Source organism: Denticeps clupeoides, chromosome 20, assembly GCF_900700375.1.
Source record: "Denticeps clupeoides chromosome 20, fDenClu1.1, whole genome shotgun sequence".
Taxonomy (NCBI): Eukaryota; Metazoa; Chordata; class Actinopteri; order Clupeiformes; family Denticipitidae; genus Denticeps; species Denticeps clupeoides.
Window position 1 is genome coordinate 5,518,339 of NC_041726.1, and position 27,880 is coordinate 5,546,218.

The 27,880-nt window shown below is 47.0% G+C and overlaps 1 protein-coding gene across 2 annotated transcripts; it reads right to left on the reverse strand.

Annotated features, from left to right (window-relative positions):
* Positions 1 to 1,689: 1,689 nt before the first annotated feature.
* On the reverse strand, positions 1,690 to 27,860 carry sdc2 (syndecan 2). 2 transcript variants are annotated; one of them, XM_028964600.1, is made up of 5 exons: positions 27,683 to 27,860; positions 6,882 to 6,996; positions 6,071 to 6,225; positions 5,694 to 5,823; positions 1,690 to 3,968 (listed from the first exon to the last, which is right to left on the reverse strand). In XM_028964600.1, the coding sequence occupies exons 3-5, from the start codon at positions 6,116 to 6,118 to the stop codon at positions 3,805 to 3,807; spliced, it is 342 nt and encodes a 113-aa protein (XP_028820433.1). In that variant the 5' UTR covers positions 6,119 to 6,225; positions 6,882 to 6,996; positions 27,683 to 27,860; the 3' UTR covers positions 1,690 to 3,804. The 2 variants fall into 2 exon arrangements, with proteins under 2 accessions (XP_028820433.1, XP_028820432.1); XM_028964599.1 differs by having other exon boundaries at positions 5,694 to 5,826; positions 27,683 to 27,856.
* Between the last annotated feature and the right edge of the window lie 20 nt (positions 27,861 to 27,880).

Consider the following 27,880-nt stretch of genomic DNA (forward strand, 5'->3'; position numbering starts at 1 on the left):
TGTTTGGATAAAAAGAGTCATAATATTGTGCTTATTGAGGTGCGCGCTGTCTCACTGTTCTCCTCCCAGAAAGCACTGGAGCGAGCGAGGTAGAGCGTCTCGCTGTGTTTACTTTGGACGCCATTTTCCTGCATTTTCTACGTGGTTTGGCACTGACTAAAGCCCCGGCCTGGCCTCTTTACTGAATAGGCTCCATCTCGGAGGAAAGGATCGCCTCCGGTTTCTGTTTCTAAACTTGTCACTGGCCCCTTACACGTGCCCCATCAGAAAGGGGTTGCTTTTCTGAACGTGCAGACTTACCCTGAAACTTCAGCAACATAAACACTAAGGCATAGCCAGTAATGAAGAGACATTTTCTGGATGTTCATGACATCCCTGATCTGCCTTCTTGTTCCTTACCAGATGTTACAGGAATGTTTTCATATGGCCCTTGTTCCATTTGTTCCAACGGATGACGTTTTCATTTGGGACCTTTAGAATGTCCCTTTTGATCCTGCTTGATTCTGGTGGGGATTCAGCGCTTGGACAGACAATGTGTTTAGTGTAATGTAGTGTAGTGTTGTGTTTCGCTGTGTGTGCATAATGGTGAACATTACTTTTGTTGGTGTGTCAAGGTTTTTTTCTTTTCTAAGTGGTAGCCAGTTAGTTCATACTTCTCTGAATCTGGTAAGGTAAATAAAGTGCTCTGAATACACAGACAAGGTAAGGAGTGAATATATCTGTGCCTCCTGATGCCAAAAGTTACATAAGCAACATGACTAAAAGCAATAGTAGTAAAGGAACATATAATAAACGTTCTCCTAACATTACCTCAGCATCCTGAGAAACATACCCTTTGTGGAAAGGGAATCATACACAATAAGATAAGATAATCCTTTATTAGCCCCACAAGTGGGACATTTACACTGTCATAGCAGAAAGAATATGCCAAATGTATAATATGAAAAGTTACCTATGCAAATCAATAGAAACTGTGAAAAATCAGTGGATATTGAAAATATCTGTAAAATTATATTTATGAATATCTGTACACATAGAATATGTGTTCAGAGTGGATATATAGACACACACACAATGCACATAAGAAAATGGAAACGGTGTACATGGTGAAATGTGTCCTCTGCTTTTAACATCACCCTTGGTGAGCAGCGGGCAGCCATGAAAGGGTTTGTGGGGACGGTATGTATCTAAGTGGCACCTCAAACCAGCAACCCTCCGATTGTGAGTCCGTTTCCCTACCCGCTAGGCCTGTGTGTGGCGAGCTGTTGTATTTGTCTTTAAATGATTTTTAAAGAAATTGGGGGGACATTATCATAGCTAGACATAAGTTAAAACATAGTATGATCCTAATAGACCAATATGGCTACATGGTTATGGGCAAAAACAAATGTAAACATACCACAGTTAAATTTAATTGTGTTCAAAGAATCACGTATCATGGCCTCTGCTGAGATTACTGAGCTCCTGCTTTTACCACTAAACTCCAGGAAGCCTGAATTCTTCCATGCCTTAAAAGTCTATGTGAGAAGGTCTTTTGTGAAGATTCTCCGAAAGTTTTGCTATAAGGTATGGTGGTATTTTATTGAAAAACCAAAAACAAAAGTATATAAGCTATGCTAATAAAGCTAATGCCACCATGCTAATGCTAAACACAGTAGGTAAAAAAAAAAAAATAATCACAAACACACATTCATATTAGGCCACAATGTTTATTCAGTAGTGTTGTTTCAACTTATAGGTACAATACTGTCTGCTTTTGTAAGACTAAAAAAATGTTACCATTACAGTCATCTGTGCTTTCAGAAAAACCCAGCCACACGCTCCATCTGATGAACACATCTCCTTCAGCCACGACAGGGACAAGCACATTTCCAAATGGTAGGCACTTCGATGGTGTAAAACATTTGTGAATATACATTTATATATATTTCTATATAGTTTTCATATACGAATAAGCGATTGGACAATGTTCGGGTCTCTGTTGGTTGCAAAACAATTATAAAGAAATGTCTGAAATCCGTATGTGGCCGAGTGAAAGTGGTATGCAACTATGGTGCCGTGGTGATATTTCTATGAGTCTTTGGGTTTGTTTTCTTTAGTACTTTAACGTCCTACCTACAGCTCTTGCTGCGTTTTGGGGGAAATAAACTGATAGCAGGGTAATGGCACCTAAGGGACACAGGAAAATGGAGAAGGAGAGAGACAATGGCAGAAGGAAGGGGTAAAGGGAGAGCATGAAAGGGCAGTTCCGGGGTCTCCATTTCGGTGCTGTAGGTCTCAAAGGCAGCCTGTAAACCTGCTGAGATGAGGCTTCTACAGCCAGGACTCCAAACTGTAGGCTTGAACAATGGAGATGGAGAAGGGGAGGTCAACATGTTTCAGTAACTCACCTCGGCCAGAAGGACAAGGTACAATTAGTCTCCACTTCTCTCATTATACTACAAAAAGGGTAGGCCTGAATGGTGCTTTTAAAAGTGGGTGAAGCTGCAAAGGAGAGACCCTGTCCAGAGTTCGGTTCCAAAGGAACACCTGACACTCATTCCGAGGACAAGTGCTGTTTAAATACTGGAAAAAAAAACCCATGCAAGTCTGAACAATGCCGGCCAATAATAGGCCCACTGCTCCTGTGAAAGACAGAGCGACTCCCTGCCCCTCTGAGCCACCTTGGTTACACAGCGGAGGGACCAGGCATGGGCTTGAACCAATCAAATTACACAATAGGAGGGGAAAAAAAAAAATTAAAATGCGAGACCACGTATGCAAAAGAAAACTCCCACAAACTATACTACAGAGACCAAAAAAAAAAAAAGTCAACATATACCATATCAGATCAAATTAAATTAAGTAATTAAATACACCTACAGACATACGTGAAAATCATCTTGCCGCTTCTCCTTCTGAGCACCTTGGTCACCATTACACCTTGTTTTTTTTCTTTTCCTTAAAAATAAATGCAAAATGTATTGACCTAAAGCTACATAAAAAAAATATTTTTTTTTTTTTTTAAATGTGAGAACCTCACTGCGAGCTTGAGACTGACGTGAAAAGAAATTAGCAATACAAATAAACATTGCAACCTGACGGGAGAAACATTTACATTGACCCTTAAGAGAATTATAAAGAACTTCATGGAATCTATAGAAAGGCATTTCTTAACATTTGAGACAAGAACAAAAAGATAAATTAATGAAATACAACTTCTGACATGCTAGGGCAAAAAAAAAAAGGATTGATACAGAACAATTATATTCAATTATTTCCACTTTTAAAATGTTTCTTTACAAATACATACTGCTACAGTTAAAAAGTAGTCAGCGACTAAAAACAGCTCCTTTGACAGAAGACAGATGCAAAAGTCAGTTATCCTCACGTATACAGATTGAATTTTCTGTATTTTTGTCAGCCATTTCGAAACAATACACATAAAAATGTTTAAATACACAGATTCGCCATATAAAGAATCGCTTGGCTTCTCATTAAACAAAAAAAGGAAAGAAAAAAAAAGCAAGAATAATTACAATACTCTACTCAAAAGCTTTCCTTTATGGTTTATTATTATATATATATATATATATATATATATATATATATATATATATATATATATATATATATATATATATATATATATATATATATATATATATATATATTTATATTTATTTTTTTTCCTCAATTCTGTTTGGGTTTTATCTTAAGAGGTTTGTCATAGTCGTCAACGTGAGACCGTCACTCTGCTATTTTGAAGCTCTGTTTCTTTCGCGGGACCGGACAGGGGCACTGGGGTGGGTGCTGGGGGGCCGTTTATGCATAAAACTCCTTGGTGGGGGCTTTCTGGTAGGCGGCGCCGGAAGGCTTCCTCTCTCCCAGGTCGTAGCTGCCTTCGTCCTTCTTCCTCATGCGGTACACCAGGAGGAGGATGAGGAAGATGGCAAAGAGGAAGCCAATAACCCCACCGGCAATGACAGCTGCAAACAAGCAAAGAAAAAAAAAATGGCAAAATCAGAGACGCGGACGTGCGATTCGGTTTCGTCACGACAATCACGCTAAGTCTGGAAACTTGACTTCGCAAACAATCATTCATAAACATGGGTGTCAAATGAAAGGCAAAGCCTTGGTGTCAGGCTTGGTGTCTTATTACAGTGTTGGGCACCATGAGTCGCCGGCCCCTCCGCCCTGACAGAGGTGGCTCATTGTTTACCAGCAGCAGAAGACGCAGCTTCCGCGGCGGGACAGGGGCGTAGGACCAACTCAGTGATTTAAGCTCCTTCTTAAATCCAGCAAAGAAGAACGTTTGAAGAGGGTTCTCCTCTTCAAGTCACACGTCACGTCATGCCCCGGCCTTTATGCCGGCTTTTGTTTGGGTCCAAGTAAACAACCAACATCCAACCAACAACCACTCTTCTTAAATCACTAAAAAATTTGCAGCAGATCTTTGTCCGACGGGGACTACTTTGGACACCATTCTACCAGAAATTTGATTTCAAAATTGCAACACACACTCATTACATTATGAATGCAACAATTTCCCTATTTCCCCTATTAAGAATGTAAACCATAAAACCAATATTCTCATCAGTTGTTAAGGTAAGGCTTATGAGGAAGGTTCGCTAATGTCACGTCCACTAGGACATCACTGCATAAACAGCATTTCACTGCATATCATACCATGTGCAATAGTAAAATTATAATTTGAAAGCATCTGCATCTTTGCTGTGTTAGCTGGTCACCACAGCAGTGGCCCTTTTCAGTCTCTCAGCTACTGAAGGGAACTGGTTTGAAGAGAACAGATTTCTTTACGCTCATTCTTCAGCAGAGAACACTTGAACCCCTAGTCACGATGAGGTAGAGCTGGGGCTCGCCTGTCTTCACTGGCGGTTATGCAACATGGTAGGATGTTTTGGAATCAGATCTTTAAACCGAAACCCTTTTTGCATTTAAAAGGGCAAACAAAAAAAGTGTTTGGGTTTCATGTAATGTCACTTCCACGTACCGAGCCCAACCTTAAATCTGCCATGCCAAGATAAATAGAGTTTTCCCTTCTATTGCACATTGCACTCTGTAGAACTTTTTTTTTTTACTTTTTATCATTTTAATTAACTGGAGGGTTAAAGAATAAACAATGTGGTCAACTCGGACACTTGGAATGTGACCGAGTGTCAGGCCCCATGCTGAGAAGGACGTGTTTTCTTAGCCGCCTTCATCAGAAAAGCTTTCATCAGCATGTAGACGTGAGACCAGGGAACATTTTATTTCCATCCTCCCCTGCAAATGACCCTCGTACGGTTCTACGCTGGGTAGAGGTGACTGTTCCGGTGTTCCTTAATTTAGCATTTTGGCAAAAGCTATAGGCAAAAAAAAAAAAAAAAACGAAGGAAGAGAACGTTTCTCGAAACTACCACCCTCACTACTCATAAACCTAATTTCCCTGTGGCCTCCAGCTCAAGACAGGTCAACACAACTAGTTAAAAATATATATTTATTTAATCTCTTTATCTGTGGTGTATTTTGTTGGAAGAAGATCGTGAACGCTGGCAGAAGAAGACCTTTTGAACAGAACGCTGACGTTCTGTGACGTGTGCCCATGTTATGGGAGGAGGCCGGGGTGCCAGGCGTTTCGCCTCCTGGTGGGAGGTCTTGGTGAGAGGAAGGGCGGGAGCAGGTGCGGCGGGGGTCGGGCGTGGGTTACGTACCTGCCAGCACCTCCGTCCTCTGGAAGAGGTTTTCGGAGCGCACCTCGAAAGAGTCCTCGGGAGAGCGGGGGGCGCTTGTGGTGCTGGTGAGGGGGTTCCTGCGGGGCTCGTCTGTTGCAGGAGCCGGCGGCTGCTGGTGAGGGAGGCAACGTGAGACTACGTGAGACAGGCACTCAACAGCTCCACGGGGTCATTTCAAACTTTATCAACATCAAGAGAGCACCAAAAAAAATCAGGTTGTGGAGCGCTAATGCCGGAAATATCCTTTGCAGCGTCCATGCACTCTAATTGGTAATTAGCGGTAATAACCATCAGCAGCCACCAAAAACAAGTTAAAATGGGGATGCATTATGAGATTATTCCGTAGTTCCCCTCACCTCTGTTCTGACCGGAAATCCTATGGGGAAATTTCGGGATGTGACCATCTCCACTCTGGGGGTGAAGTCTTTGGTGGAGTCTTGGGTGGGTACTGCTTTGGGTGAAATATACAGGGTGCTGGATGTGACTTTCTCTTCGACCTCTTCACCGGTACCTTACCAAAAAAAAAATATATAAATGTATATATTTTACGGAGGAATTAAGCACAAAAGTAATGTGAAAAGTGATTATAAGAAGAGTTCATCATGAAAGTTGTGCAGTGTCGAAATCTCTAATAGATCAAATTTAATTAGGGCTTTTAAAAACTGTAAAACAGCTCAACCTATGCATAATATCTATAGGCACTTAACGAAAATACAAAATGAAACATGTTTAGAGTAAAGCAATGGTCACATAACTCTCTCACTTTCATTAACCACTTAATCCAGAGTTTCACAGTACAGACTCTGTAATGTTTACGTCCTCCAAACACATGTTCCAAAGATTGGAACCCTGTAGTGGCCAATCCATCTGGGACAATTACCTCATGCCCCCTAAAGCATTTTCACAATTAAAATCCCTGATGAATCCTGTCACTGTTGTCTTGGTACGGGGGGGCAACTCTGCCTCTGCAGACCTGTACCGTAGGGACTATACATGACGGGTGATTTGTGGCAATGTTTTCAAGTTCCCCGTGTCAAAGCAATCTTGCCAATTATTAGCACAGTTGCCTTCACGAACGGGTTTGAGAACCCCTGCTGGACATGGAATGTTCTCCACATCTGCGGGCAGCAGTCAGTACACTGGACGACCAGACTGCAGAAGCCTCACCTGATCCCGAACCAGAGTTGAAGTCATCATCGTCTTCAGGGTAGCCCCCAGAGCCCGTGTCTTCCAGATATAGGTCGTCGGCTAAGGAAGGAGATTTGGCCGCGGACACCGCTATCTGGAAGAACGAACCAAGACAAACATGTCATGGTGCGCATCAGCAAATGATCGTCAATAACTCCCAGTAGGCCTGAACGATATATCGAAATAGAACAGAAATCGCAATTTGAAAAAACAGGTTTTATAAATTGCAACGGCACGATTCGTCAACCCCAGACTCTGCTCCATCGGTTAAAGTCCTGCTGGGTTGGCTGGAGGCGGCCAGCGGGCGAGAGACAGGGGTCAAAGTTCAACATACGTACTCATCTTCACGAGATACCGGTCACATGGAACATATTCATTAATGCCTGTATCGCTGTCTAGATACTGGGTCTAAATCCGAACTTTACAGACTCTCTGCGACACTTTCCTCCATTTTTTACTTCCTGCCCTCCATTAGAAACCGCGCGTCATCAAACCAAACTATTTCAACTTTGACCGTTGCGCAATGCGCCTGCACCGATCAGGCAAGGGCTCTTGCCCCATGCAAGCCATACAAAATATTGGGTTTTAGAGCAAAGCACAGCGCTTAGCCCGCCAGACGTGAGGGCACACCTGCCACCCCCCCGTATCCACTGCCGTTGCGCTGTCCTGGTATGATAGGCAGTCGTGCTCAACAATCATATTTGTTCCATGTTAAAGCCACGCCCACTTAAACGCGAGCAAGGATGCTCGCTCTCTACTCATGGTATGCTAGTTACAGTGCAGTTCATATTTCAATGTACAGTTATTAATACACATAATATGGTGAATAATCCATTTAAATCACAATTTTTATTAAATAATGAAAGAACAAATGAAAGTGAAACACTGCAGCACAGCGCACGGTGACACAACGAAATGTGTCATCTGCTTTTAACCATCACCCTTAATGAGCAGTGGGCAGCCATGACAGGCGCCCGAGGAGCAGTGTGCGGGGACGGTTCTTTGTCACCTCAGTGGCACCTTGGCAGTTCGTAGATTTTAACCAGCAACCTTCTGATTACGGGTCCGCTTCCTTAACCGCTAGGCCACCATAAATAAATCGCAATTAAATCGCTCAGCCCTATCTCTCAAATGTCAGACCACTACTTAATGTGCTTTAAACGCACTGCTTTCTCATAGACACTAGTCTGGATTTCAGGACTTTTCTTTCTTCAAAAGACCTTGAAAAGTGTTTATTTAGAATGGCGTGACATGGATTTGATTGGTTTAGAAGGTCAGTTGAATGCTGGAGGTGTGAAATATTGGCGGATGGCCTTGATTTTGAACTAAGGTTCACGGCAGGTCATCCTGCATTGATCTGCAGCATCACCACGTGGAAATAACAGCAATCTAAACGTACACGCACATTTGTTCTCTGTGGCATTGCTAATAAAACTAGCATGCTCGGCAGTCATATGGTGCTATTGTGTGTGTGTGTGTGTGTGTGCGTGCACACACATGAGAATGAGGTGAGTGTGTGTGTTTCATTGTGCTGGGAGGAATAGCTCACAGGGGCCCATGGCAACCTCCATACAAGCCCAAATCCCATCCTGTGTGTGATGCTCCCTCCATACTGATGGTGCTTTAGACAGGGCCCACAATGCGAACGACTCCTAAATCAATCCAGCGAGTTTGTAGGGAAAAGGTGGCAGGACAAGTCTGCCCTAGCACCCGCAACACAAACACTGCTGAGGTAATAAACATTACAATTGCGGAATTATCAATCCATCCAGGATTACCTGATGTAAAAAAAAAGTTAAAAAAAAATGCATTTTTTAATGTTTTTGCAAAGATATTGCAGAAAATTACAAAAAAAGTTTGGTTTAAAATATTAAATTATAATTCATTCAAAACAAATGCATTTGTTCCAGTGATAATAAAACCTTGTCGTGACAATTTTCTGACTATGTTAATTTGACCAACAAGATAGCGTGAGCATGTCACTGTGAAATATAAACTGCAGGTTAAAGCCCAGTGGAGGTGGTCCTCATATAGCAGTTTCAATAATACTTTTCCGTCATTTATCAGAAATACTTACAGTCAGTAGTTACAGGGACAGTCCCCCTGGACACACTCAGGGTTAAATGTCTTGCTCAAGGACTCAGGTAGTAAGTGCAGTGTGAACCCGGGTCTTCTGGTTCATAGGTGAGTGGGTTACCCACTAGACTACGACCACCCCTAATATAATAATATATATTAAATGGGTCTTATTCCATGATATTCTGTTCTATTTGAGCTAAACATCGTTTGTCAGCACACGGTGCACACAGTGAAATTTGTCCTCTGCATTTTACCCATCACCCTTGGTGAGCAGTGGGCATCCATGACAGGTGCCCGGGGAGCAGTGTGTGGGGACGGGGCTTTGCTCAGTGGCATCTTGGCGGATCGGGATTCGAACCGGCAACTTTCTGATTACGGGGCCGCTTCCTTAACCGCTAGGCCACCACTGCTACAAACTGCTGTCACTGGTGAAACTCACAACTGGTCAAATTTGACTAGGCAAAAGGCAAAATTGCAGAACTGAATTTGCATTAACTGTTTTTAAAACCCAATTTTTTAAATCATTATTCACATTTTCACCGATTTCATCTTTGTAAGAACAACCGGTGTCCATGCTAAGATAGAAATGTAAGAACACACCCCGCTCAAAGAATGTAGTGAGTTAAAAAAAATAGATGCGTGTGCTTGTGGGTTTTTTCATCCACTTCAACACAAAGGGACCGGAGTGTTGCATCTAAAGCGAACCGAAAAGAGAAAAGGAGAAGTGGATGTGGCTTCCCCAAAGCAGAAGCAGTCAAGCCAAAACCCCGATCAAAGGCTGCAGTACCCCAACAACATGCACCCACTCCACCTCCTGCCCCTAATCTATTAATTTCCCCGTCTCTGCACGTCACTATGCATTTATGCGACTATAATCCGCGGTGGAAGGAATCCATAATAAATAAATAAATACATTTAGAGCAGATTCTCTCTCTCTCTGTTAGTGGAGGTTGCACTCCACCTCAAAAACCTACAATAATTTGACTTGCGTTAAGGAATCATCAAATCGTACTTTTGTGAGAGTGTGTGAGCTAAATCCAACACACCCCCAGAAAGCCAGCAGTCAGCACCCCAAATGTCATGTGACAAAAGGTGAACAGCCCAACGACAGCCACGTAACACGCCACACTCAACCGGGCATGCTGTCACCAAGCATGCAGAAGAGCTGCACGGCAAATACAGAACATCAACGCTGCTGGCGAGGAAGGCGGAGGAAGCGACCAGGAGAGGCGGCAGGGGCCGACGAAGCGCCAGACGTAGACACGCACAAAGTGTAGTATTGACAGGTGTGGCTGTAAATCACCCAGAATGAGGAAGCTGTCACTCAAACGCCTCTCATTTTAATCTGTTTATGAACACATCATTAATGATCATGTTCCGAGTGACAGGGGAAGAGCGCTTCTCGTATTTTTTCCCATTAGCATAAAATCCCGTACGTAGAGATATAGAAGATGGTAGCCATAACAAGGCGGAAGTGGGTCCAGTCCGTAGACTAATGAAAAGGCAGCCAGCAGGAGGGCGACCCTTGGGGGCTGGAAGTGGGCGGGGCCATGCCACAGCAAACTTAAGCCCATGAAAGAGATGTAAGGAGTCGCGGAGGGGAGAGAAAGATGAGCAGCGGCAACAAGGGAAAGAGCGGGGAGGGGGAGAAGAGGGCGGCGGGAGACAGAAATAGTTAAGGGGTGAGGGAGAGAGAGAGAGGGGGGGGGGAGCCAGCGCAGGGAAGCGAGAGAGATTACCGCGGCAACAAGACAATCCACTGCCTGCAGGTTACTCTGCTAAAAGCCTGTCAGGCCGCATGGACATGCCTAGCAACCTCTGAAAGGCTGAACGGCCCGGCTGCATGGAGCAGAGAAGACACCCTGGAGACGGGGGAGATGGGCGTGTTTAATATAAACTAAACCTAAACCACACACACACACACACACACACACACCACCTGACACAGTGTAGGCATACTGTCACTGAACCTTGAAGGAACTCTCTGTCTTCCATAGAACCCACATTATATACATTATGTACAAGTTCCATTTCCATTTAATACACATTTAAAAATCAAATTCATCATGGGGAAAAATTGTGATATGTGAAACTAAGGTCACATTTACAGGGCAGCCAGATGCAAACAGATGATATGTGGAATAAGTCGTTTATATGCATACCATTGCAAGTGAGGAAGCCTCAAGGTCCTCAGAAGGCCAGATGGACCGAAAAAAAACGGCACACCAACGCCGACAGTCATTCTCGTAGGGGTGTAACAATGATGGTGGTCCCCGCAGACTGACCTTTACTGACCCACTGCTACACTTACAGAAGGAACAGGACTCGTTCATTTTAACACCACATCTATTTGCATAGTTTGCATAGAGCGGGGAGAGGGACACTGGGCCAGTACATTTATCGCCTCACGTAAGGGCTTTTATAGATGCACTGGGATTTTGCAGTGTTTAATTTCAATCAATTCACTCAGGCTCATGCGGTAAAAGAGCGGTCATCTCATTCGCTTTGATTAGCGCCAAAATGGAAGCTGAGGCGGTGAAACGGAGGCTACCTTCTGGCCGATTCCGAAAGCAAAGTCTGAGGTGTGGAAAAAAAGGATCTATAAATAAAATAGGTAAAAACCTATAAACACACGAAGCACGTTGGTAGAGGTATGTTGGCCGGCATCCGCCACCCCAATAATGTCATGTTTCGGGCTTTTAAAAGGCTTGTACTTTTAAGGCCCGATTAAAGCTCCATCCGTGGCTACATCCACTCTGTCTATCTGACTGTACACATACGGGAATATCAGAACCGCCCTTTGCGATCTCTGATCTGGTTTAGAATACGACACGGAGCCAATACGAGTTTCCAAGCGACGCGGGGTTCCTCTCGTTTATCAGCGGGTGGATCCATAGAGGTAAATCATTGCGGGGCGGGGCCGAGCGCGGCTGTCGAAGAACAGAAACGCATTTACGAGCGGTGCCTTTGTCACCTCGAGACAGCCCGGTGTGCGGCAGCTGCGTTCCTGTCGCCGAGCGTCACAACGAGGGGACGCGGGCTGTGGTGCTACGCCCTACTTGGTTCACCCAACATGGCAAATATCAATATATATATATTTTTTTTTAAACAATATTTTGTCTCAAAACTTTTACTTTTACATTTTATTATAGTATTTCTCGTAAAAAATATTGCCAAAGGGTTCCTCTCTGCCGATCCATGAGCCAAATGTTGTAAATGTGTGTTTAAACCTTAATAACCTGTGCCAGTCACTTGTCCCCTCTTCCTTACATTTACATTTTACATTTACGGCATTTGGCAGACGCCCTTATCCAGAGCGACTTACAACGTGCTTTCAAGTTACCATCGATGAAGAGATCAATTCCGGTTCACTAGGACCCCCAACTATGAATACATCTATTTTATTCACTCTGTTGTAGATTCTGTACACAAAGTTCGACAACAAGAAAATTACAATTTAATCTAAATATTCTCTAAAGAGGAAGGTCTTGAGCTACTCAGTGACTGAGCTGTTCTGACCTCGAGGGGAAGTTCATTCCACCACCGAGGGGTCAAGACGGAGAAGAGTCTAGATGAATGTTTTCCTTTTACCTTCAGAGATGGAGGGACCAGGTGAGCCGTACTGGAGGCTCGGAGTAAATGAGGTGCAGTGCGAGGTGTAATAAGGGCTTCCTTCTGAAGACAAAGTGTTTTACGAACGCTGTCTGAATTCGTAGGTCAAGGCAAGTGGAACATGGCTGGAGATCTAATGCCTCAAAAGTAACCGCAGTTCTAGACTGAGAGTTGCAAACCAAGATTGCAAGACAGTAACAGTAAGATTGATTGAGCGACCCTAAATAAAGATTAAAGTGAAACCCTACAAACTAGGGGTTTTATTATTTATTAGGGGTTTATTTTTGTGTGGCACATGGCATCCGGTAGACTAACGCAAAGCAGAAACTGGGCCTGACTGTAATCCGGGGGAACAGAACAGCAACATGGGACGGGATGGGAGGGGAAAAAGGAACTCGCGGCACTCGTCCAAGCCTGCGATTTTGTTGCTCTCCCGGGGATCGTAATCAGGAACTAATTAATGGTCTTTCACAGTGCAGAGTTGGGGGTAGGGGAGTTGGAGAAGCTCCATGCCTGAGAGAGAGAGAGAGAGAGAGAGAGAAAGAGGGAGTTTATGCAGTGGTGTCCCTCGCCCAGTTAATCTACAGAGCGGAATCTCGGCGGTCGGTGCAGTCAGAAGGCCACGCCCCCCTCAGAACACAGTTCTGAGGCCCTGTGAGAACCTGTCTGATCAATCGTTGACACCTAAACCTCATGTTCAGAGCTGCTGAGGTCATATCTTTGACCCAAAGTGGCACCATCAAAAAAAAAACAAAAGCATACGCACATGCACGCAGATCCTACCCGCATCTTCCTAAACATCTCCATACATATACTGCTCAGTCCCGAAGACTTTTCAACGAGGAGAGACATTCTGGAACGTTATTATAAAAAAAAAAACATGCCCCCTCAATATAACTAATCATCTATGGTGTAGATTAACATAATTTATTATACTATTAATAATAATAATAATATATTGGCTCCCATAACAAACGCTCATGCAAAGTACTTGGGAAGTCGAGGACTGGAGCTTCCCACCACGCACAGGCCAGTGAAAGGCAGGGGTCTCCCACCCACTGTCCCAAGGGCTGGGATAACCCCCGGCAGCTAAACAAGAGAAGACGACTCCATTTCCGGAATTCACCGGCATTAAAAGGTGAAAAGCGGCGGCTGGACGGGTCATAAAACGCCCCGTAAAAACGAAACAGGAGGAAGTCTGGTCCAACGCTGTGCTGCGAGCCAGAAAAAGACGGAACGAAACGTAGGACTGCGACGGCGTGCCTGTCCAATTTGTTCTGCAAACATTCAGCATGTCAAAGTCCACGGGGTTCCTTATCAGAAAGATCAATATTTGAAACAGGACCAGCACAGCTGCAAAGGCTAGAGCCCCCCCTAGACACCATAAAACGGCCCTGAGATGCGGCGTCCCAGAAACGCACCTCCACTAAAACAACTGTTTTCCTTTGGTGACCCCCCCCCCCCCACACACACACAAAGTTCAACAAAAGGACAGACATGTCGGCCCGAAAACGAGACGCTTGTCTTAAAATAAATAAAAAAAAGCCCGCAGAGCAACATTTCCCTTCCTCGCTTGCCCTGCTGAGATGTTGGCAGAAAAGACAGCCTCCATCATCTCTGCACTCTTGCCTGCCGTACGGACTTCGCGGTTTCCGTTGCAAACAGAAGTCTGTCGCCTGTACAAGAAGCCAGCTGAAATTGTCACGGTGCAGATGCAGGGTGGCGGAGCCGGAAAGGCCGGTTCGAAACTCACTTCGCTGGAATGCCATACGTTTCTCCTCTTCGCGACCGGGAGGTGAAGAACAGCGGGCCGAGATACGGAGAGAAGCGACAGTGGAGGAGCTAGAACAGTTCTGTGCAGTTCGTGTGACATAAAGGGAGATATTTTGCAGCAATAACAGGCTCACTTTATGGCAAGTGTGCACTAATGTCATTTTTTTTTAGACAGAATGCAAAAAAGAAAAAGCACCGATAAGCTACAAAGCATGTTTGTAGTGAACATGGTCCGGGGATGACTTTGAGAGTAACCACAAAGTCACAGGTTCGAACCCCACTTACTACCATTGTGGCCCTGAGCAAGACGCTTAACCCTGGGTGTCTCCAGGGGGGACTGTCCCTGTCACTACTGGTCGTAAGTCGCTCTGGATAAGGGAGTCTGATAAATGGCATGAATGTAAATGGGTTAAAAAGTAGTTTATTATTTGAATATATATTTATTTTCATAAATACTGGAGACATACTTGATGTGATATTAACGCACCACGTGATATTAACGCTACATCGATCATAACGCTCATAATCATAAATCCTGTGGCCACCTCGAAAAACACTACGCGTCCTAATAACTTTTAAATGGACGCCCTGCTGAATCGCTCCATCTTCCCAGCGTCCACAGCTGTACCACAAGAGCGAACTCACGTCGGCTCACCGCTCTACATACCTTTCATGCAGACAAATTAAACACGCCATATTTAGTCACCGTCGCTGGACCCGCTCTGCGTCCAACTCACGAGAACAAACTGCCGCAGCGGTGCAGGGATTTATTAACGCGGAGTTTTTCTCCAGGAACTCGAGACCTCTTGGAAACGGAAGGGGGTCTGTTCCCGTTCCTCCCCAGCAGATCGCCGCTCCCATTCCAGAGCCCCCCCCCTGCTCAGCGGAGGGAACTGGGGAAATTCTTCAGCCCAGTTAAACAGCTTTTTGATACACACGGGAAAGCCTGAAGTCTTTGTGAGCCCCGAAACCCTATACTCTGGGAAATGGCCCGGTCCTCCGAGTCGGGTTTTTTTTTTTGTGTAAAGAAACTTTAAGGTTGCTGCAGTGAGGCGGACTCTGCTGCATTTAAGGGAAATCAAAGTCCACGCAGGAGGAGGCGCACTGCTTGAGCAGGCAACGGCGAGAGTACGGTTTCATCAAATGCATTTCAGATCCGGGGCCTCCTGCAGCTACGTAACCGAATTAAACCCCGCCTGTACGAAGCGACAACAAACATAATATCGATTTACCCTCAGACTTGTCTAAAACGAAACGAATAAGCACATTCCGAATTTCTTTTAAACAGATGTTTCACAAATGAACCCTCCAAGGCGACAAAGTGGGGCAGTGGTGGCCTAGCGGTTAAGGAAGCAGCCCCGTAATCAGAAGGTTGCCGGTTCGAATCCCGATCTGCCAAGGTACCACTGAGGTGCCACTGAGCAAAGCACCGTCCCCACACACTGCTCCCCAGGCGCCTGTCATGGCTGCCCACTGCTCACTCAGGGCTATGGGTTAAATGCAGAGGACAAATTTCACTGTGTGCACTGTGTGCTGTGCTGCTGTGTATCATGCGTGACAATCACTTCACTTTATTATTATTATTTAAAGAACTTCAAGATAAAAAGCTCCCAGGTCCCACTGACCTGGTTCTTGTGGTCGTAAGGGACACGCAGAGCGCTGTGCACCTCTAGTGTGACTGGGTACAGGTGCGGGACAGGAATAGCAGCTTGCAAGAACACGACGGTGCCGTTCAAACCTTTTTTTTTATGCTGCAAGTTCCAGCCGACCCGTTCTTTGCCCAGGAACAATCATTCACCTTAGACCTAGAACAGTTCAGTGCTTCGTGTGACATAAAGGAAGATATTTTGCAGCAATAATAGACTCACTGTATGGCAAGTGTGCTCTAAATGTCTTTTTTTTTTTTTTTTTTTTTTAGACAGAATGCAAAAATTAAAAAGCACTGATAAGCTACAAAGCATGTTTGTAGTGAACATGGTCCGGGGATGACGTTGACAGTAAACTATGAACCATTGAAGTGGTCTTCTTACAAGCTGCTATTCCTGTCCTGCAGTCACACTAGATGTGCACACCACTCTGCAGTTCCCTTACAACCACAAGTTGCTTTAAACTTGCTTTATTTCACTGAAATGTCTTGGCATTTCCATACTAAAATAAAAAAGCAGCCGCGCACAAGGTTGATCCTAAAAAGGCCAAATATCACAATAAAAAAAAAAAAGCCAGTCGATCCTCATTCGGCCTTAATATTAGTGCTATTAGAATCAGTCACTCACAATGCTAATCCCCGAAAAACAATATCTACAGCATGGTTTATAGACCAGCATGGTTTATATGGGTTGCTACCTAAAACCAGTCAATGCGGTAGAGTATAATACGACATTTTAACTAAAGCTACCAACATTTGACTTAGCACCACTAAGTAAAAGTAAAAAGCTAAGAGTAAAAGCCAGCAATAACAAACAAAGGTAGAGAACATGCCGGAATTATGGGCGGATGTTGATTCGCAGCGTTTTCCCGTGGTATCGGTTTATACGCCACTCTACGGGAGCAGAGTCGAGCCTATTAGGTGGTTACCACGTGCTGGAAGGTGGCCAGTGCCCTTCCAGAATCAGGTGAGATGGACCTTGGCAGGACATCGCTTGGACTGCACTTTACGCAGTAATCATTTTTGCTAAACTAAATTAATGGCCGCTCAAGCGCGCGGACGCCGCAACCTTTTCCTCCGCCGCTGGACCGCGAGAAAATTAATGACCCGTTGGTGGCATTAGCATGATTCTATTATAGAGGAATCAGCCGCGCCGGCAGCAAAACGCTCGAGTGTTAAGATCACCTCTCCTGGGCCGGGATGATGTCAATTGGAGCCAAATCCGACTTGCGTAGCCGTGCCAACGTCCTCGGGGGGGTGGGGGGCTTGGGTGGGAGCATTCCGTGTACATCTGGTTATCCACGGATCGCCCTTTTCCCGCCTTCGACTGCTGCCTCGAAACTCAGAGGTCATGTCACGGTCTCTGGGGCTCATGCGGAGCGGGCTCCGTTACCGGGAGGAAATGAAAACCGTTCGGCCTCCAGCGGGTCCCCGCGCGAAGTGCGGTCGCAGCGGGACAATTGGGGTGGATATTGCAGGAAACAGCGGCGATTAGCTCGGAGACAGGCTCTACACTTCAGAGAAGACGGCGGCCGAGGCTGAGAGGCCGGGACCATGTGCTGTCGGCATGCGAGAGGCAGCCCTTCCCATCAAAATGCCTCGAGAGGACCCGTCCAATGGTTTCTTGGAGAGGGTAAACTGGTACGAATGTCAAACGCACAGCTTCGGCTGGAGGGGGCGGGGGAGTTGCAGGTATCCACTCTAATCGGGTCGGCCAGTACCGACTTCCACTAATTCGAAAAGAGTCAAATATCCTAGAACCCTGGTACAGCTGCACAGAGACTGAAAATTCCCTCTTCACGGGGTCTCCGATCCCAGTCGACTCTGTTGTCCTTCGTTGTCCCTGGCTGGTGGAACAACTTGTCCTGCTCCATTCGACCAGCCGAGACCACCAGTTGAAAACCCACTTATTCAAAAGTTCGGCCTTATCAGGGCTCTTAGTTTAGTAAACTCAAAATCTACAGTAATTGAGAATTGCTGACGTCTTCCTCTTGTAAGTCGCTTTGGATAAAAGCATCTACAAAGTAAAGTAAAGTAAGGATCCAGGTTTTGGACCCTGGTCAACCGCATCCTTTTCCCAATCAACCAGTCAACAACACCCGTAGAATCCAACAAATCGCAGAATCCAACCGATAAAACGGAATCCGCAATAAAACACCGTTTCTGGCCTCTGCGGCCACTACATGTGCTTTCGGTTGAGGCGGGACGCAATGTAAACGCCCGATCGGCTCCGTGCGTGCGGATTACAGCGGAACGAAACCCACACTGGTTTTTGACGGATTGGAAGAACAGCTCTTCAGTAAGAACGTATGTGACGACCACTTGCAGTCATTAATACAGTCAAAAGCAGAGAAAACAGGCAAACTAGCGGCAGCAAACAAACCAGCTGATTCAAACATGGTTTTATTATCACGGTTCCGGTTCATTATGCCGGTGGGCACAACTATTTTTTATTCCAGGTCCCCCCAACGTTTATTTATTCGATAAATTTCTTATATTGAGGTCAAATGTGGCGCGCTTTTATTTAACAAATGGGAACATTGTGAACTAATTATTGAGATGCACATATTATATACATGTAAATGGCTCACAAAAGCAAACAAGCACTTTGTTGAACAGTGTTTAAATTTGTGTTTAAGTTATTATTTCCCCACCCACTCCATAAATCACACAGTTTTCAGGTGTTTTATAATAGAAAACATGGAATTTAGGAAAATCCTCCTGGGCATTGCCAGTCCCATAAGGATGAGGCTAAATGTGATCATTCCCAACCTCCTGACCCGCGGTGAACCTGCTCATCTGCTCGGATCTTCTGTAAAATTTGTCAGACCCACTCAGAATTTCACTCGCATGGCCTTGACCCCCCTTCCTTCCTTCCGTTCCTCCCGTTCTCAGCTCGCCAGCCCTGTGCTAATAGAAGCCAGGGACGTGAAAGCCTCCTTTCAGGCGAAGGTGTGCGTGGCATTTCCTTCAGGTGGGGCCCTCGGGAGAGTCTGACTAGGTGGGTGGAAGGAGGTTTGTCTCCACATCCCAACCGGCACAGTGTCCAACTGTAAGGGATTGTAGGTGGTAGTCGCCAAGTGGGTTAGACACTCAGCTGTGAACCAGAAGACCCAGGATCAAATCCCACTTACTACCATTGTGTCCCTGAGCAAGACACTTAACCTTAAGTTGGTCCAGGGGGGGGGACTGTCCCTGTAACTACTGATTGTAAGTCGCTCTGGATAAGGGCGTCTGATAAATGCTGTAAATGTAAAATTAAGGGATTGCCCATGCAATTCTATGAAAGTGTAAAACGAGCATGAGGATCTTCTTAAATTACCTTTATCTCGTTGACCTTGTTGCCTGCAAGAATGTGAGCGATGGTCTATTTTTGCTCCGCCCTCCCTTAACTCTTATTCCTTACAGGCTATCTGTCAAACGTCAAGCACCTCGACCTCTGCTTCCTTTGGCCACATTCTTAAAAGGTGGGCGTCAGAACGTCTGACTACATTCATGGGCGCGAGGAGACAACATTTGCCTACGTCCCTGGACTGGAGTCCAACGCAGCAAAGACACTTAAATGGATTCAAGATGCGGGCAAGCCAAAACCTCGCGGTTCGCTTCAAAGTCAAATTCTTACGAGGCAGACAAGTTTTGGGTGTGACTGTGGTATTGTCGGAAGGCTAATAACGGACTTTCAACCAGGCGTGAGGAGAGTCGTTTTAACGTGGTGTTTCACCATGAGCTCGACACTGTGGAATTCAGTCCCTCTAGAGGCCGCAGTCAAAATTTAAGCTCCAGCGGGGAATTTGTTCAAATAAAGAGGCATCGGAATCAAGGGAAGTAAACTGTTCGTACATCGTAAGTAATAAAAGTAGGACTGGAAAACAAGCAATTTCGTTCTAGTCCACGAAATTACACATTTGCAGCCGCCTAAAAACTCTCTGGTATAGAATAGTGCCATCCTGCACTTTTCTGACACAGCAGTAGCTTCTGACACCCTGGGCCTTAATAAACACATTCAATTTGCTGTAATATATCTCAATATATCTTCTGTCTTAAACGAGGAGGCTTCGGGTTATTTAACGAGAATGACTTGTTGGACCTGTATTTTTACACTTACGACATTCGCCAGACGCCCTCATCCAGAGCGACTTAGAATCAGTAGTTACAGGGACAGTCCCCCCACCCTGGAGACACTCAGGGTCAAGTGTCTTGCTCGGGGACACAATGGTAGTAAGTGGAGCTCGAACCTGTGACTTTGTGGTCTTCTGGCTCGTGGACGGGTGTGTTATCAACCAGGCTGGAAGGCTTCAGATAGATCACAGCTCCCTCATACACTGGTCTTTATGCATGTGGTTTGTACCATTTTCTTTTAGCAGTGTTACTAAACATGTGCAGTTGAGATGTTCCTGTGGACACAAATACTTTGAAGGAAAGTAGTCACACATTCTTTTCTGCTCATTCATGTTTTTTGCTGGGTTTCCCCACATAGGTTATATTAGTATACAGAGCATCTGGAAAGTATTTAGATCGCAGTACTTTTTTTTTTTTAATAAAGTAAACTTTTTCGCATTGTCATTATGGGCTGTTGAGTGTAGACTTGTGCGGGCAAAAAAATTTAATTTTGGAATGAGACTGTAACAAAATAACAAAATGTGGTGCATACATACAGAATTCTAATTTCATTGGTCTAATTTCAAAACCCCAAAAAACGTCCAAGCTTTGGTACATTGACTTGATTTATATAGAATTTTCACATGTTTTTTGAGTTCTATCCCTTGCTCCACAGAGCCCCATTGTGACGCACTAGAAACATATAGGGTCTGGTACCCCATTTATACACAAGGCTGCTGCCCCCCCCCCAAAAAAAAAGAGAGAAACAAATGGTTTTGGTGACTCTTTTAACCCAAGTCACACAGTGACGCTTTGTTCAGCGAGCGCATATGGAAGATCAAGTCAAGCCACTCAGAAAACGCTTGAGCAGCAAATATGATTTTGACATATAAATTAGCTGTCACTTCAAAGTTTAATTTAATCCAGATCTTCTAAAAATAAATAAATAAAAGGCCATCAGGAACGATGATGTCACGGTGCTCCGTATGACCTCCAATCGACAGGAAGCTCATGACTCCAACGTCAGCTCATCAACCCACGTCTGGCCAGAAGGCCAGCGTGCATCAAAGCGCCCAGGGACCGGAGGTCACCTGATAACCATGCCAGTGTGTCCGCCGCAGAGCTTTTGCCACCACGTTATCTGACGCCGGGTGACATTTTGTTTTCCGATTTCGCCCCCTACACAGCGCTGAACTATCAGAGCAGAATCTGGGACGGGGGTGGCATCGAAAACCGCGGACGAGCTCACAAAGACGCCACTCTGTGACGACCTTTCGCACAAAAAAAAAACGAAAATCTGCGCAACGGCCCGTGAATCGTCTGCCCGTCTGAGGCCAGCAAAGGGACTTCTTATCGGCACGGATTAAGAGATCCCGGTTTGGGTGGGAGGGCTTGCCGCCCCGCTCTTCCCCTAAGAGGATTTGGCCTCCGGGGAGTCAGAAGGCCGTGGCATGTTGCTGGGGGTTGTGGCAGAGGGTGAAGCCACTTCCGGAGAACACAGAAAGAGGGGGATGAGATGAGGGAGGTACAGGAGACCCCCCCCCCCTGAGGAGAGATAGAGGGGGAGCGCTGCTTTACTTTGAAAGAAGGGAAGAGTTCAGGGAGCTAAATAGGGCGTTTGGGCGCCATTCGGATATGCACGATGTGTCTGGAGGGTCACGCCGCCGGCAGAGGAAAGTGTAACGGCGGGAATGGCAGGTGGCGATCTCTGATCCCATTATCCAGCGCTAATCCGGTCGGGAACACGGAGCGCGGCCGAACTGGAGCGGCAGGTCTCGGCGGCGCCCGCGAGCACCGACCCCGGGACTGCAGGTCTAATTTCTGCGCCTTTGGGCTTCGGCCCCACTGACCCGGGGTCGCAGCGGGGTGGAGGCCAACCCTGGAAAATTTGCACCGCGGCAACGCCCACGGAGCCTGGCTTTCTGAGATGCTCAAGATACGGCTTTAACCCTTCGTGTAAAAGCCACCTTCCTGGGGATAAGCAGCAGAAGTCAACAGAATGCGCAGTGGCACATGCCGCCGGAGATTACTGCGGTCGGTGTTCGTGGAACCGGCAGACACCGGGCGGCACGGCCTGCTGAGACACACACGCCCATCCATTAGTCAGCATTAGGAGAAATTAAGGAGGAGTCACTGCAGATGACAGCAGCTCAGCCTACAAGGTTTTAAGGTCGCCAGTCAAAATCCCAAATCTGAGGCATGTCGGCAGGTGATTGGCGCTCACCAACTGGTGTGTGTGTGTGTGTGTGTGTGTGTGTGTGTCGAAGTGGTCAGCGACGCTCACCGGGTATTTAACGCACTCACTGTCTGGTCGCAGTTGCCGAGCAACGGCCAATAAGAACGCACGACACAGTGGGGTGGAAACAGACTGCATGCATGTGCATTTTCTTTTTCTTTTGCAGATAAGTGATCATTTGTGGTTCATGCATATCTATAAAATAAAAAAAAGTGTCACTCGCCTGAGAGACCAAAAATAGTCCAGTCGATGGTGAAAGATTGTGCCGTTTTCACAATCCGTCATGAATCACTTGTGTAGTATGAACCCTTACAAAAAGTGACTTTGAAGGCCATGTAGTCCAAAACGAGGCCAGGTTACCAAAAATCCAAAACATCCAAAAGACCACCACCGCCTCCATTACATTCATATTCCATCATTCCACTCGCATTACGGCACAAAACAGAGTCCAACGGGTCGTCAAGCTAATTCACGAGCCCCAAAAACCAGATCGCACTTCCCGGGTAACCAGACCCCACCGCCTCATCCTCGGGGCCTGCCGTTTGATGACACCACCTCTGCCCGACAAGACAGCGAAACGATCCCCCCGTCTGCCTGACTCCGTTCGCTCCGAGTCGGAGAGAACCGCCCAGAAGGCGAAGGGATACCACGCGCCCCTGAAGAGAACAGAAACTCGGATTTTAACATATGTTGCTCTGGAAGCCTGTTTTGTGCGTCTCTGTGTGGGACCATCTAGCCAATCGGGCGCAGTCGAACCGGCATATGGAGTATATTATATATATATATATATATAGTTCATATTTTATACTCTGTGAATAATTTACATCTGGTTACAGAAATAGGTCCTGTAGCACAGATTGTCTGCACTTTAAATGTTTCATGGCGAGGCGAGGCGAGGCGAGGCGAGGCTCCTCCCAGCAGGGACAGAACGGTCCCCTCGCCCCGCCGAGACGGTGCTCGCCGTCGGTGCTCAGGAAAGGCCCACTTTGTCCGTCCTTGTACCCGCACACACGCATTAGATAGGGATCACCGACAAAAGCGAACCCGGGCAGAGAGGGCGGCTTTCGTACCGCCGCCAAACCTCATGCAGGCTGCTCGCCCCCCCCCCCCATAAAAAAAGAAGCCCTCTCCCTTCTGCTGTAACTCTGCAGGAATGTGCGGTTACGGCTGCAGCCGTAGTCGCTCTCTTTCCCAGCGCCAGGAAACCGCACGCGCACAACCAGCGAAAGCCGCCGCTTTTACTGACTCCATATGCGCGTGCAGAGCTCACTAGACGACGGGGGTCTACCCGAAGGAGAAGGAACCGGGCAAGACCGGCCATCGGTCTTGCCGCGCACGTGTAACGGGAACTGAGAGTAAGACCGGAGCAGAAGCGGGGAGCCCAGAGGAGCACGAAGTTTGGTGAAGCCATGCAGTCCGACGAATTGTCCTCCTCAGTCATTAAGCCAAAGCACCGTCCCCACACACTGCTCCCCGGGCGCCTGTCATGGCTGCCCACTGCTCACTCAGGGTGATGGGTTAAAGGCAGAGGACAAATTTCACTCTGTGCACCGTGTGCTGTGCATCACATGTGACAATCACTTCACTTTTAATCAGAAGGTTCCTGGTTCAAATCCCGATCTGCCAAGGTGCCACTGAGGTGCCACTGAGCAAAGCACCGTCCCCACACACTGCTCCCTGGGCGCCTGTCATGGCTGCCCACTGCTCACTCAGGGTGATGGGTTAAAGGCAGAGGACACATTTCACTGTGTGCACCGTGTGCTGTGCTGCTGTGTATCACGTGTGACAATCACTACACTTTACTTTGCCTCCCCCTGCTCAGGTTGGCGCCGGGGCCGGGAGCAAGGAGCCCCGACCTTCCGGGTCGGAGGACGGTGACAGGGCTGGTCGCGGGGCCAGCATCCGGCCATCTGTGGACGAGACACGTACCCCGTTTGACTTTCTGGCCCCGGACCCGCCATTCCTCATTTTGCACCCCCATCAAAGTCTGGGTGGCCCCCGCCAACGGTTGTGTGTTTGTGTGTGTGTGTGTGTGTGTGTGTAGTTGTCCAGCACACAGATGGGTGTTAAGAGAACGCATTAGTCCAGATTATCTCCGCCGCTCTCAGTCCCGCAGCATTACTGAGCCTCAACAGAGTTTATGGTTTTTGACCTGTGGTGATTAAAGACCAAAAAAAAAAAAAAAAAATTTTTATTAATTAATTAGAATGCTTGCCGTGTTAAAGGACATCTGAAAAAGCACATTTGAAATTTTAACGTTAATGAAGCTTTTACAGCATTTACCAGACGCCCTTATCCAGAGCGACTGACAATCAGTAGTTACAGGGACAGTCCCCCCCTGGAGACACTCAGGCAATGACGCCCTCGGCAAAGGAAGCGTCACCATTTACTGACGTATCGATTTTTTGGTTGTTGCTGCCCCGCCCACACCAGGCCAAACTCTGCCGGGACGTGCCCACTGCGGCCGCATCCCATCTTGGCAAAACAGTTCCCATGACAACCATTGCTAAACAGTCGCGGGGACGGTGTGGGGAAGTTTAAAGTTTGCGTCCACAAAAGCACCAGAAGTGCTCGTTTCTGGGAGGAAACTGGTCCGAAGTGGCTTTCTTACTTTAAAGAGGCAGGAGGCAGGGACAGAACCTTTATTCTACACATTTACAGCATTTACCAGACGCCCTTATCCAGAGCCACTTACAGTCAGTAGCTACAGGGACAGTCCCCCCCTGGAGACACTCAGGGTCAAGTGTCTTGCTCAGGGACACAGTGGTAGTAAGTGGGGCTTGGACCTGGGTCTTCTGGTTCACAGGCGAGTGTGTTACCCGCTAGGCTACTACCACCCACTGACACACACAGACACACACAGGAAGTAGGAAACGTGATGGAATCAAACTATGAAAAATATCGGAAAATTTTAAATGAATGGAGTGGATTCTTCTGCTTTGCAGCGCCCGGTGCGGCTTTTTAGACGCGGCGAGGCCGGTCGCAAACCGCGAACGGGCACAGATGCGGCCGTACGTGGAGAGGAGCTGCTGACGTCGTACCTGCGGCACCAGACACCAACCGAGCTCTCCCGACCGCGGCCTGTCACCTGGATGTGTTACAAGAACGGTGCAAAACGAAGCGTTCCGGGTCCACTCCACACCTTCTGTAAAAACGCCGGATTGGTCTTAGATTAATATCGATCCGAAGTCTCGGTGACGACTCCTTTAAAGTTCAGTAAAAAAAAACGGCCAACAAAAGGCCGACCCGGTCGCGCACGCACACACACGCACACACACACACACACACACACACACACACACACACACGCGGCAGCCATAATGCAGAGAGCAGACATTTCAGTAACGAGTCACCCCCCCCGCGCCCCCTCCTCTCGCCCTGTCTCTGTAACCGGTCTTCACCAGGAACTTTCCATTTGCTAAGCTAATTAAGAGAAGAAGAAGAAGAAGAAGAAGAAGAAGAGTGGGGAAAGAAAGAAAAAAAAAAACGACTCCCCTAAATATGGTGCACGTTGGCCCGTCTGGAGGGAGGGGTGAGGAGCAGGGGGGATGGGGGCGAGCGTTGAGACAGGAGGATGGGGTAAGGGCGGGTTCCGGGGTCGCGGGTTCGCACCCTCGCGGCTCCTTGCTGTCTGCATGCAGGGGTTTCGGGGGGCCTTTTTTTTTTTTTTGTTTCTTCCCCTCCCGCTCTCTTTTTCCGCACACACGTCCCGCAGATGTGTGCGGCGCGGACATAAACAAGCCCTCTGCGGCGGGGGCCGGCGAGGCCTTTCTTCACCCCCCCCCGCCCCGTTCCTTCTGCCCTAAAACCAGGCCGCCTCCTCTACGACTCAGTGCAGGCAGGACCTCGACCAAAAGGACCGGGGTCCGGGGTCCCTCCGGCGCGGGCCCACAGAGCCCGTCAGGGGCGATTACGTGACGTTCTGGCCGCCGCGGGGGAGCTCAGTCGTGGGGTTGGAGTCGGCCCGGGGGGGGGGAGCGGCTTCCATTCACCGCATCAGGCCTCGGGGGAGACACTCTTTCGTCTGTGGGTGACCCCGAGAATAAACGCGGGGAAATGTTTGTGCGAGGCCGTCCAGCTGGGATCTTTTTTTTTTTTTTTTTTTTGTCGTAGAGTTTCCGATTCATTCCGGAGCGGAACTAACGACGGAAAGAAGTGTGAAGGTCGTTCACAGGTCGGGGTGCACACTGAGGGAAGATGAGTGTGTTTAAGCTAAACATCTTCTTCCTCTTCATCTCAATAAACTGAAGAAGGGAAGCAGCCTCGCGTGGACGAGTCGGATGTGCGAGGTGACGCGGTGTTCAGCCATCGTCCCTCGTCAAAAGACACCCGTCAAAGATCTCAGACCGCATTCCGATCGTCTACCTAGCTAGTTTTTTTTTAATTGTACCCTGTCTGGAAAGAAATGAGGACACACACACACACACACACACACACACACACACACACACACACACACACCGCATCGCCATGTCTCTCACATCACAGATGTTGGGAAGGTATTCCTCTGAAGTTGCTCCAGACAGTGGTGATGGACCTGGCATATATATAACACACACACACACACACACACACACTAACACACACACACATACATATATATGCTTCAAACCAAAACACATACATTCATTTTATTTTTTCTTTATTTATACACACACACACACATTTTTATGTCCAACCAGTAATCCAACCAAGACCCCATAAGGCACCGTCAGCACTGTCCTCAGACGGACCATTGAAGGGAACCAAAAGAAAAATCTTTTTTTTTTTTTATCATACCCCATGTTTTACTGTTTTGTTTTTTAATAACACGTCACGTTTAGCGCCACACCAGGGCTGAGAGCCACACGGTTGGCCGTGAACGTGGAGGATCTCCGGGACCGACGCCGTTCTCGCAGCCTCGGTTCTACTTTCTACATAACACGCCATTACACAGCCGACAAACGCGGAGGAAAAAGAAGTTCGAACGAGACTGGGACTTACAAAAAAAAACCTCGTATTAACACAGATCTCCCTGACTACAGAATCAAGGTTGACCGGTGACAGAGGAGAAGTGCTCCTCCAAAACTGGACCTTCACAGCCTCTACGGTGGTCCACATCCTCCTAAAGCACGCCCGGACCGTTATTATTAGTAGAATTATTATTAATATTAATGGGGTTTTTTTTCTGAGAGCGCCGCGCCTGTGGGTTTCAGCAGACACAGTTTCCAAAGCCAAGAGACAAACTAAGAAATCCGCGAATAAACCCGCCGCTGCGGGAATTCCGACTCCCGGACACCTCCTGCAAATAGCGGCATTACAAACAACACAACCGGAACATTTCCAACAAAAACTTACCCTGTCCCCCGACAGACAGGCCGTCAGGCCGAGAAACTACAATCGTCCAAACGTTTCCTCATTATTCCTCAAATAAGACGGTAGCGCAGAGACGAAAAAATCTTTTGTCCGTCTCCCCGCGTCCACTGGCGTGTGGAAGTCTTTCCCCCCTCTCTCTCTCTCTCTCTCTCTCTCTCCACTCCCCTCTCTCTCTTCCAC